Source organism: Medicago sativa, chromosome 4 (genome assembly GCF_051527215.1).
Source record: "Medicago sativa cultivar Bolivia chromosome 4, Bolivia_mono, whole genome shotgun sequence".
Lineage (NCBI taxonomy): Eukaryota > Viridiplantae > Streptophyta > Magnoliopsida > Fabales > Fabaceae > Medicago > Medicago sativa.
The window spans coordinates 70,583,758-70,597,366 of NC_140752.1; the positions used below are offsets into that span (position 1 = coordinate 70,583,758).

General features: G+C 32.4%; 1 protein-coding gene across 1 annotated transcript; it reads left to right on the forward strand.

The window, feature by feature from the left end:
* Positions 1-3,059: 3,059 nt before the first annotated feature.
* On the forward strand, positions 3,060-8,317 carry PPAN (PETER PAN-like protein). Its single transcript, XM_085702894.1, has 6 exons — positions 3,060-3,275; positions 4,455-4,685; positions 5,125-5,217; positions 5,301-5,488; positions 7,176-7,369; positions 8,010-8,317. Exons 1-6 carry the CDS (start codon positions 3,060-3,062, stop codon positions 8,153-8,155), a joined length of 1,068 nt encoding a protein of 355 aa, XP_085559020.1. The 3' UTR covers positions 8,156-8,317.
* Positions 8,318-13,609: the final 5,292 nt, after the last annotated feature.

Genomic DNA, 13,609 nt, shown 5'->3' on the forward strand with positions numbered 1-13,609 from the left:
TAGCTATTTTTAAAATTAATGCAAACGCAAACAAAGTATTTACAATTTAAACTAAAATAAAATACAAACCGCAAAAAACAATTTGCAGCGAACAATATTATAAATGTTCAACAGACATGAAACTAACAATTTTTGTAACTGTATATGACGACTCTTTAAGATTTACATGTTTAACATTGTTCATGTTTAACAGTCATCAACGGTTAAACCACTTTTTCCATTCTTCACTTCATATGAGATGGTTTACGGTAAACAATGTTCGGTGTAAATTGTCTCATTTATTATGAATTTGAAGAAATAATTTTGCTAACAACACACATTCTAACATCATCTTCTCAACACACTCTTTAATTGGCTGGATTTAAATGGGTTCTACTAAATTTATGTGGTGCTTACATGATTTAGTGAGATCCACTTGAATTTCAATCAATTAGATATGGTCTGTTGAAAATTGTGCTCACTTTCTAACAAGAGGAAGTGAAGCAAGTCACAAGGCAAGAGCTCAGGCTTCAAAAAAACTTCTAACAAAGGAAAAAGACCTACAAATGAATTTATTTTATTTTATTTTATTTTTGACAAGCAAGATTAAACAATTTAATTAATAATAAATTGTTTAATAAATAGTGAAACTTCAACAAACATTTGAGAACGAGAGAAAGATGTGGCCGCCCTCAGAGCAGAGCAAGGAATGGTCGTTTGTGGACACCTCTGGCTCAAAAGCAACAAGCAAGGGATTGTCAAACAATGAACAATGTCGCTGACTTGTTTCCTTACAAATTCAACATGAGAATTTTCGGGAGAAAGTACGAAAAAGATATCGTCAGTCCTTAATTTATGGCTCTGAAATCCGAGACATCCTCCTAATGCTTATGAAGGTTTTCCACCCACTTAGAATTCAACTCAAAATTTACATTATCTAGTTAGATAATGTAACGTGTACTGCATAGGACATTCCACCCCTCTTACCCTTGATCTACTTCGATTTGGTAGGCAATTGCAATTCTTAAAAATGCGCCAAATGAATTTTATATCTTAGGAGGAACTTCTATTTTTCATAATAGGTTCCAATCCCTGACAACAGGCACATGACTTGTACTCAACAAATTATTCAAGCAAAAATGGTAAGTACTCTTGACAGAAGGTGAGACTTGCAATATAGAATTTGCAGTATGTTCATCAAGTAAATTCCTAATGAGCTCGTTGTACCATTCATTATTGTTAGTTGTTACTAGGTCGTATCACTGTGATACATACAATTTTTATATTAAGGGATGCATCATCATAGGGGTTTAAGGTTAGTACCGTCAGAAAACCAATTTTCATTCCACACAGGTATAGATGAAAACCAATTTTCATTCCACACAGGTATAGATTAGATGCACCAGTGTTAATGCTCAATTTGTTGCACTCTCTAAGCAGAAGCAGTGCACTCTAAACGCTTTTGCAAACGTAGTTGTGATTATGCCAAAGTATGACACCAAGCAAATCACTATTGGGGAAATATTTAGCTTTGGATAAACAAGTAATAAGATCCTTTAGACCAGTTAAAAGCTTCCACTCTTGCATAGCTAACATTGCCATATTAAAAGCTTATAAGCTTCTAAATTTCATTCCACCAACTTGCTTCCTCATAGCTAGTGTATCCCACACTATGTAGGCAACATATATATATATATATATAAATTTGTACCGATGAATATAAATATGTAACCAAATGATCATTTACATTTGATTCTTAATAATATTCATAACACATAAAAAAGAGTTTGATTTTCCTCCATTTAGTGTTCATTTATAAGAGAGATAGATACATGTGATAGCTTTGTGGAATCTACTTAATCACTAAATTATCATGTGTTTATCTCTCTCGTAAATAGACATCAAATGGAGGAAAGTCAAACTCCACATTGACACAAAGGTAAGCCCTCACTTGGAGCCGTCCCTACACACAAGCCAATGTATTCCATGCGCTCTTCCACCGCCATAACCTCGTCAAAGGGAGTTCATCATCTTTTTAATCTCATAACTTTTGAGGGAGGCAAAAGAAAAATACTCATGACATAAGTAGAAATAGACTCAATGATATATTTGATTATGATTTCCTTTCTTACTTGAGACAAACTTTTACTCGGAGAATTTATCTTCCGTCACACTCCATCTTTGATAAAATTGAAAGTGGCTTATGCCGATTGATGGTAGACTAAGATATTTACCATGGTTCAAATCCAATATATTCCACAATTTTATTTATTTTTACAATTTCAATGATATACTTTAAAAAAATTGATAAAAAATTGAAAAGTAATTTTATTTTATGTTTTAAAAATAATAATGTGGTCCATATCAAATCTTATTTTTAGCATACATGTGTAACTAATAATTATTTTATTGTGATGAAACATAAAATTTTAATTTATTTTTGTAAGACTATTAATTTTATAGTATTTTTTTAAGGTTATTAATTTTATAGTTCTGTATTCCATTTATTGGAACAAAAAATATACAAAATTAAAAATAAATAAAAAAACAATAGAGAGAGTAAGAACATAATAAAAATACAAGAGAAATTTGTATTAAAAGTTTTTTTTTGAAGAAATTTGTATTAAAAGTTGTAATAAATGTTTTGTAAAAATATCATTTCTCTAAATATAATACTCATCCACAAAACCCAACCCATGACCCGGTAAAACCGGTTCAAACCTTCTTCATCCCGTCTTATGGGTCAGATACCATGCTTGAATCCAAAACCATTCAACCATGACCCGGCCCGTTGATACTTCAAATATTTCCCATTTTCTCCTATAATACGCAAACGAAACCTAGCAGTTTGCACTACCAGCCGCAAACCAATCTCTCTGTTGATAATCTCCGACACTTTCATCTTCAAACAACCATGGTAAGCTTAAGCTTCTTTGTTCTCTATTACTTTAGAACTTTCGATTATTGAACTGGGTATTGGTTTTTACGCAATTTTATCTCAAACCCAACAAAAAAATATCAAAACTTGTGCGTTGTTTCATTGAGCTTGGAAATTTATACTAGCCATGTTTTTGTTGTGAATGAAACAGAGGAAGAATCAAAAAGGGTTTCGTAGACCTGTTATTATCAAGAAGAATAATAAGCAACCAGAGGCACAGCCTAGTATTGATCCCATTACTGGAAAGAAGATACCAAAAAGTTTTGTTTTTTCAAGAGGGAAGTTACCTGTTCCTCTTAAACAGCTTCAGATGGATCTTAGGAAGTTGATGCTTCCTTATACTGCTCTCAGTCTCAAGGTTAATATCTTCCTTTTTTAATGTTTGTTGTTCTTTGCTATAAGTGTTTATTATGATAAGTGCTTATGTATACGTTGTTTATATAACAAAAGATAAAATAAAGATAAACTGTTTGCATGTATGCTTTAAGTTATCCTGGATAGCTTGTGAAAATAAGCTGAAAACAACTTACAGGCATGTAATAAGCCCTTTTCATAAATTCTTCTTAGCTTTCTCAAAACTGCTTATGTAAGTAGGTAAGCTCAAATGAGATATGGCTATGTTTGGATAAACAACTTAAGTTAAGCGCTCAACGTATAAGTTTTTCTATAACAAAAAAAAAGAATAAAGTTCAACTGTTTTTGTATTAGCTACGAGCTATTTTTGTAAGCTGTCCTAGACACCTTACGAAAATAAGCTGAAACAACTTATAGAGATGTCATAAGCTCGTTTCGTAAGCTCTCTGTGCGAATGCTACTAGATAAGCTTAAATAAGTCAACAATGAAATGTTATGTTGTGGTGAGTAGTTTAGTTATTTATGAGTCTGTATTAAATCTAACTCATAGGTGGATTAAGGTGGTTTCATGAGTTTGGAGTCTTTTGGAGTGATTAATGAACTTCTGTAAAACAATGTTTTTTGGAGAATGCTGTGACAGTGAGTGCTGTATTAATTTCAGGGATTTTTGTTAAGGCAATGTGCTGCCTTATTTAGATTGATTGTCCTAGTTTGGATTAGTTTATAACTTATGAGAGTTTCTCAACTAAAATAATTTTCTGGTTTTTACCCTCGAGGTAATTTGAATGAGAGAGGTGAAAAAGTTCAAATACTGAAACTTATTTCAACATACATGAGAGGCTATTGGTAAAACATTATCACACATCTTACACGATTCTTTAATATCTCTTTTTTCATAAGTGCTTATTGAGAAGCTTGTCATACTGGCCTTCATTTTTCCTAATTTCTTAAATTGAGAGAATTTATTGGCAAACTAATTAAATGGGAAAAAGTTTACTGTTATGCCATAGAGTTTAAGATTTGAATACGGTAGCATGTTGAAATTTACCCAGAGAAATTGACTCTTGTAGGGATTTTTAGTTGTCATGCAATATAATACATTTTTAACCGATTTCAATCACATGTGACAAGGTGGCTTCTATGCTAGTGTTGACTATATACTCTCATGTCTCCTATTTTGCAGGAAAAGAAACGGAATAATCTGAGAGACTTTCTGAATGTTGCTGGACCTATGGGTGTCACACATTTCCTCATATTGTCAAAAACTAAAACTTCACCTTACTTGAGGGTTGCAACTACCCCACAAGGACCTACTCTTACATTTAAGATACAAGAGTATGCATTGGCTGCTGATATTGCTCGATCTCAATTGCATCCTCGATGCCCTAAAGATCTTTTTAAAAATTCTGCATTGGTAAAGTATCTCTTTATGCTTATCGACATTAAAATTTAGATAATGAAAAACAGAATGTCAGAAGAAATCATCACTAGATTTGCTAATGAAATGCGAGAAAGGGGTTGTATATTATATTTTTAACCTTTTATTCCTATCGCGGTGAAGAATTAAGGGATAGTCATTAGTTAAGACTGCTAAATGGGTGTCCTATTAAATTTTATCACATCAAACAGAAAAATCTATTCAATGTCTTCGTGATGTCCATTTTTGTGTTATTATCAGCTTCTCATGTGACTTAACTGCTCTTCTAGTGATAGTATTTAAATGGGGAATATATCCCGTTTGCAATCAGTTAAGACTGACATTAAAATATGTATTTATCCACTATGTATGAATTATGATCTAGTAACCATTAGTAGTTATCTAACGTGATGTTGGCATGTTTTTATTTTACCAGATTGTGCTTTCTGGATTTGTCAGTGGTGATTTACCTCTACGGCTTACAACGAACATGTTCCAGAATATTTTTCCAACAATTGACGTTAAAACTGTGAGTTGTACAGACAAAAACACTTTAAAAACTTAATTAATTAAAACTGTAAGTCGATCTCCTAATGCCGCAGTATATTTCAGGTTAAACTCTCGTCTTGCCAAAGGATTGTGTTGCTTAATTACAACAAAGAGACTAAGCTCATTGATTTTCGGCATTATTCAATTAGATTACAACCTATAGGTGTTTCAAAGCGAATTAGAAAACTTGTTCAAAGCCATCAGGTTCCTGATCTAAGGAATCTTCAAGACGTGAGTGATTTTGTCACCAAGTAAGATACTTACCCATTTACATAAGCTTTCATTTTTTTTTTTTTATGAATATGAACTTGAAGATAGAGCTAATGTAATCCATTTCTGTCATTTGCATTGCACCCATGTTATTCTTCATAAAGTAAGCAAAGTCTGTTATTTCATAGTATCGAGATGTGTAATGAAGAGTGTCGTATATAATATAGCATGCTCTTTGTTCATCATCCTTTTTTTTTTGGTTGTAACTTGTAACTCTTGGTTTTTCTAAGGGTGTGTTTGGATTAATGGGGAATGGGACAGGATTCCATTGTTTGCATTATTATCAATTGGTAGGTTAGAACTTAAAATATCAGCCTGATTTAGAAAGGAAGATATATTTGCTTAAGGGTCCGTTTGGTTGGAGATTTTTGGTGGGGAGGGGAGGGGAGGGGAGGGGATATTTTAAAATTTATTTGTTTGGTTCAACTTTTAGGAGGGGAGGGGATGGGGAGGGAAGCAAAATCCCTCATATGCTCATTTATTGCTTCCCATCAAATTGGAAGGGAAGGGAAGCTCTTTAAGATTTTATTACACTGTCAAAATTATCCTCAAATTATTTTAAAATTTCAAGAATATCCTTATCACAATTTTTATTATTAGGTTATCTATTTTACCTGTAACTACTCTTCCAACCCTACTTCTATTTTGCTGCCGTAGCCGTTGTTTCAGAACTTTACCATGTGAGTATTGCTTATTAATTTTTGTTAGATGATGGATGAATAATTAGATGATGGATGAATAATTTTTGCTTATTAATATTCTTGCCGTTGTCACTTTTTCTTGTCCATTAGTTTTTCACGTTATTAGTTTTTCTTGCCGTTGTTATGTTGGTGATGCTTTCAAAACTACCACTGTGCTGTGATTGTCACGGGATGATGATGAATAATCTTGTTTATGTTTGTTTTCTTTTTTTTGTTAACAAAGCCATTATTTTTATCATCTTTTTAATTGTTTTATCTACAATCCATTATCCCATGATGATGATCAATGATCTCTTGTTTGTTTTTTTCCTTCTTATTCTAGTTTATCATTTCAAGTCAGTTGCAACTTTTTTTCTTCTAATTGTATTGATTTATTTATTTTATAAGTTGTTGCATTTTATTATGTGGTATATGAGTTATATATTATCTAGAAAATAATTTTATAAATATCTTATGGAATTAGATGGATAATCAAGATCGGAAAATTGCTATCAATAGATGGTTTGATTTGCGTCGAAGGGCTGTAGCTCAACTTAAATAAGCATTGCACATGTTTTTGAAAATATTTTTTTTGTCATATATTTAATTAAGTTTAAGGGTAAAATCGTAAATTAATTTTAAAATCCCTCCCCTCCCCTCCCATGTGAACCAAACACATTTTTAATTAAAATCCCTTCCCTCCCCTCCCCTTCCCTCTTTTGAACCAAACATATGTTTAATTAAAATATCATCCCACCCCTTCCCTTCCCTTCCCTTCCCTCCCCTCCCCTCCGCTTGAACCAAACGGACCCTAAAGTTTTAGCATGCAATCAACATTCATATTTCTATGTCTGTAGCAGCTATAAGCATGTAAATAGAGCCCAAAGTCATTCAGAAGTAAACAAAAATTTATTTATACAAAATAATTAACCATTGCTTATGCTTCTTTTTTATTTTATTCTTATTTTTTTCACTTGTGATTTGTAAGGGCTGGTTATGGATCAGAAAGTGAAGCAGATGATGAGGCAGCTACAGTGACTTTGTCTAGTAATCTTGGTAGAGTTAACCGCGCTTCTACAAAAAGTGCTGTCAGGCTTCAAGAGATTGGTCCAAGGATGACTCTTCAACTAGTTAGGATTGAGAAGGGACTGTGTTCTGGTGAAGTCCTCTTCGACGAATTTGGTACATCATCCTATACTTTTTCCTCAAGTAATTTTACTTCATTTTCATTGAGAAATTTATGAAGTATCATGTCACTATCATCTTTTACTGTCTCCGGCATATATGTGTAAAATTTTGTTTGAGCCATTTTTGAACGTTTGTGCAAATATGTAGTTATGAAATTCAACTTCTTCATCATAAAAGAAAAAAAAATATCAGAAATCAACCAATGACTATTAACTTTTTTCTTGCTAAGCATTAATGTTGAGTTATGAGATAAATATATTTGATATCTTGAATCTCTACTTCAGCACCCAATCCATGTGTATTATTTCGTTCGATGTGTTTTCTTGATTCTGATAGAAAACAATCATAAAAACTTCACTCTTATCTTTCTGGCAGTAGAGATTGACTATCCTTTCTGATCGCATATCCTTGTAAAACTCCATTAAGTTTCTTGACATCTTTTAAGTTCATCCTTATTCTTTTCTTTCCTCTTCTTTAATAATTTCTTAGTTCCCAAGTCATTGTATTGTGATTTTAAGTTCCCATTTTTCTTGTTTTCTGAATGAAATACATGTTCTTTGCGCAATACCTCTCCCTCTCATCTCTTTTGTATCTGAACTGATTAGCTAACATTTCAATGTTCTGCCTTGTCCAGCGACAGGAAAACCTGGTGACAAAGGAAAAACTGATGATAAGATCGACAATGATGACGAAGATTTAGAAGGTAGTGAAGATGATGATGATGATCAAGATGGAGAAGAAGATCCCGATGATAATGAAGATGGTGAAGAGCTTGATTAGGAACATAGTGGCAATCCATACCACCAAAAAGATGAAAGGTGCCACCGGAAAGTTTTCGTTGTTCATTCCGGTGCTGCTGCTACAATTTGTTTGTTCTTGTTAAACTATACAAATTTTGAGTAAGCTATAAAAGATTATGACTTTCCATTTCTGCCGAAGAAATCTAGTATGTTTGTTTTAGAGCTGTGTTATTTGTACATCTAAAATTGGACAACCAATGCAACAACCTTTAACTTTGTGAGGAACACGGAAATCAAAATCAAGCAAAATATCATTAAAAATAGCAAATAAGTTGTTGGTTGTACAATTTGGTTGTTCATATATCATTCCTCTTGTTTTATTTGCAGGGATCACTCTCTGCCTTATATGAAACAAATTTAAATATGAAGTTAAAAACCACCAGCACATCTGCACTATATATTGAGTAATGCCAAAAAAAATCATAATTGATTCTGTTGAAAATGTTGATAAATAGAATCAACATGAAAAATCTGGTAGAGGAACTGGATTTATTATTGACACTGATTGAGTGTGGTAGATTGACCTGATTTCTTGTTGAAAATGCTTGTATGGTACGTTGTTATTGTTATAATATGAAAGAAGCACACGGGTGCTTAATTTCTACCTGGTTTAGGTTTACTTTGCATCTTAAACAGGCTAATATAACGTGTGTTTGGTTTATTGGAAAATCACATTTATTTTGCATTGGGATGCAGGAAATTAAATTAATTATACATTTCACTTTAACAACAAAATTAAATAATAAACTTAAAATTAAGAAATTATGTGGACGAAGTTGCAAATACCATTTAAAACTCACAACTATTGGGTCCCAAATTCAAACTTGGATGGTGCCCTAACATCGATACTACAAATTGCGAACTCATGTGGAGAAGTTTTATATGTAATAAGATATTTAGTTGATTTACTAATTTATTAATGAATACAAATACTACTACAAAAACTAAAGGGTAGTTAAAATATATATTTATTTTATCCACAGATATGTTTGCCATTGCTTACCATAATCTTGCGAAATTGCTTCGTAAAAGTTCAATTGCAATACGTTAATATATGCCAGATAAATTTCTCACAATCAACTAATTTTGTCTCCTACTAGTTAGAATTGGATTTGGCGATTGGTCATCCTAGAAAATCATAAACGTTTTTTTTAACAAGACAAACTAATTTACTAAAATTGACATCGAAGATAATCGAACATGAGACTTTAAAAGGAGCACAGTCTAACGTCCCAAGTCAACCCAAATAAAAATCACAAGCATTGTTATTGGCTTGTTATACATGATTGCCTTCCAACTAATGAATGAGTTTGGAAACTTCCGTCATCTTAAAACAGACACTTCTTACCAATGTTGTGGTGCAGCTAAGAAAAATGGCATTCGTACTATTCTCTTCATGATTGCCCACGTGACATGTTCATTTGGTTATCTCTTTGCATATATCGACCAAGTGATTTCTACGTGCACGATTGTAAAACTTTGTTCATGCATAACACGCTACTGCAGCTGCATGATCCTTATTAATAGTGACCTGTTGGGAAATTTGGAGGAATAGAATCGAGGAGATATTTCAAAAAAATAAATAAATTAACTTACGTAGACGGATGCTAATGACAGTTTCTTCATTTCACTCAAACATGGTGATGACTCTATAAAAGTATGTTGATGGATGTTCTTTTGGCAACCTAGGTAAATATGAGTTTGGAGGTCTTTTGAGGAATGACTATGGAGCTTTGATTCATGGTTAGTTTCCTTCGTGTACACAAAGAGAAGACAACGAATGTCATGATTGGTTGACGAAATTTGATACTAATAATAATGATCTTTTGAAGATATGAACTTTTCCTCCTTCTTTGTTAGACCTTATCCTGCTTCTTTGTTAGACCTTATCCTGCTTGTGAAGTTTTGCCTTATATTTTATTTCTACTTGAGAAAAAAATTGTCATGATGATATTGATTATGTGTAAGGACAATTAATTGTTTTGTTATGCGGTAAATATTCATATGGAAATTTACAAAATAAGATAAACACATTACACATACAATAAGTTAGAAAACAATTATGTTTAGGTCAAATGCATACAACAGTCCTTTAAGTTTTATTTGGAAGGACCGATGGATGCATTTGGCCTTATGTTCACTACACAAGTTTATTTGGAAGAATTTCACCAATGGGGGGATGTGCTTCAAAGATGCTTACTTATTTCAAAAGCCTCTATTGAATGAGGTCGATTGGGTCACGCATATATGGAAGTATTGACCGGCAAAATCACAGTCAAAAGACAAATGCTTGCTAGATTCATCATGCTTATGACACGTACTACACATGAAAACCATGTTGCAACCTCTAACCCTTGAATTATCGTCAATAGGAACTTTGTTGTGAAACAACCTTCAAACCAATAGGGTGCACACGGTAACCTGCATATTGTGGTTGAGATTTATAATAAATATTGGTCACTGCAATGTAAAGTAACGATCGTTGCAATCATTATCAATGTGATCACTATCATATGGTATTGCAGAAATAAGCAAAGATTTGATGGTGTCAAAGTTAATTGGAAGACTGCTGCTAACTTATTGTGTTCTAACACTTCCCTGGTTGAAACATTTCAAAAGCCTCTATTGAATGAGGTCCCATGGGCCACGCATATATGGAAGTATTGAATGGAAAAATCACAGTCAAAAGATAAATGCTTGCTAGATTTATCATGCTTATGACACGTGCTACACATTAAAACCATGTTGCAATCTCTAGCCCTTAAATTATCGTCAATAGGAACTTCGTTGTGAAACAACCTACAAACCAAAAGAGATTGTTGGTGGACACGGTAACCTGCATATTGTGGTTGAGATTTATAATAGATCTTGGTCACTGCAATGTAAAGTAACGGTCATTGCAATCATTATCAATGTGATCACTATTATATGGTATTTGCATAAACAAGCAAAGATTTGATGGTGTCAAAGTTAATTGGAAGATTGTTGCTAACTTACTGTGTTCTAACACTTCTGTGGTTGAAAATCATACCATGTCATATACTCTAACATGCAGGATTTGAGATTGTAAGAGCTTTCTTTGTCTAGGTTCACGCGCCTAACAATCCTTGTATCAAGGAGGTGTTGTGGCGATCCCCAATCCTTAATTGTGTCAAATGTAATATTTATGCTTTTGCCAACGGTTTTCCTGCACCTTGTTGAGGGATTTTTAGGGATAGGGATGCTAAATATTTAAGTAGCTTTGCGGTCGATTTGCATATCAATACTTCCTATAAAGATGAGCTTCATGGTCAGATGAATGCTATTGAGATATCTTATAAGAAGAATTGGAGAAGACTTTGGTTAGACTGACTCTCAACTTGTTGTTATGGCTTTTATTGTTCCTTGATATCTAAGAAATAGATGGACGAATTGTCTTAAGTTAACAAAAAAAACATGTATTTACATTTCTCATATTTTTATAAAAAGCAACCAGTGTGTTGACAAAATTGTTTTTATTGACCTTCAGCATAATGACCTAATTTGGATGATCTACTCCACCGTGCATTTTAGATTCTTCATATCATAAAGGATTAAGCTTTTTTGAATTCATATTTTGTTGATGCGTTGATCTTTATCAAAGGTTCTCTATCTTGTTGTTTGCTATGTACTCTTCTTTTCTAGAGCTTTATCCCTCGGAATTTTGCTGACAAGTTTTTTTTTTTTTTTTGGCTTGGGTGTCTAGCCCCCCAAGTGTTTTTGTATCTTTCTTTTTATTTTAATAATATCTCAAGTGTCGCAATTTTTATGTAGCAGCTAAGGGATACTAACATAATTGGAATGCTTTTATCGTTTAAAATGTCTTTGCTCATTCTATGTTGTTTAAAAAATATATATAAATAAATAATTTGTTACATGCTTAACATTGCACGTTCAATGATAATAACTTTTTTAATTTATACTTTTTGAAAGAAAAAAAAACAAGGCTCGGATTTGACACATTAAAAACTAATTTATTCTCAAATAAAAATTAATTTCTAGCATAATTTTGTTTAATTTATGTCGGCATACATACAATGCAAAAATTGAGTTTAAACATTCATATCATTACCGTAAATCTTGGAGCAGAAGTTCCGCCACTTAACCCATGATGTAAAGAATCACTTCCAATTTAACCAGAGACTCTGGATTCAAATCCAAACCAGAAAATATAACAACATAAAATCTCTTGAAGAGTTTTGTTATTCATTGCGGTTCCATCTGACTCGCTAGATAAGTCTCAAGAGTTGCATGAAAAAGGTAGTTGGTTCCACTTTTGGTCTTGCATTTAAATCCACGAACAATAGTATCCTGCGAAGCATCCTCAAAAACCTTCCCAACAATTTGAATAGTATCTTTCATTAGCTCTGTCCCTTATTTCTGTGGTGTCCTTTCAGACTATATCTTGTTGGAGATTAGGAATGATGGCCACGGGTACTTATCCGAAATTACTAAGTAATTCCGTTAATTTTTTTAATCACGTGATTTAGTTACTCCATAGTAGCAATAGTATTATTTATGATATCTAAACTATCTGAGCACCAAAACCATATTTATTTTCATCTAACGGAACTATATCTTTCCCAATTTCAACGCTAAAAAAACATCTAAATTAATAAACATGGAATTAGAAAAGCATTGTTTATTCCTCACCGCATACGAAAGAAATATTAATACTTGCTCAACAATTTTAACAAAAATATAAATAAATAATCCTTACTAAATAAACTCCTCATTTCTTGTTAAATGCACCTTTCAACTTAAACCATTACATTAGTTCCCAACCACTTAACTCTACTTTATCGCGAAGTTTTTTTTCTTTTAATTACTTAATCAATCTTTAAAATGCATGTTTTGCCTTTGCTTAAAACTACCTACGTAATAAATTTCAACGATGACAGTGATCATTTCAAGGGAAATGATAACATGTGTTAAGAGTTGGAAATTATCTATTAGAAATTGTGCCAATTAATTTCTCAAGTTTGAAAATTAGTGAAATCCTTAATACAACTATTTGACACTAACTGCCCAGGAAACGCTTTAAAAAATTAGATAAGAAAAATATCAGTTTTCAAATTCACAACATAATTGGAATTTCCCTTAAAAAAAAACTTATTTTTTTAAGCAAAAAAATATATATTAGAAAGCGTTTCTTTGACTCACTTTTCGCTTATGAATCAATTTTATGCAGATACTGCTACTAATTCCAAAAGGTGTTTCAGATTAGACGAATTAGGAACCCAGAAAATAATTTTTAGAAAGCACTGCATCGAACACAGAAAACTGAACAAGTTTGAGTTATGAAAGCACACTGAAATAGATTGAAATGTTAGTCTGCTAAAGAGAAAGAGATATTAAAACAGAAAACAACAATAAAATGTGATAATCAGAATCAATACCAACAAATCAAAAGGAA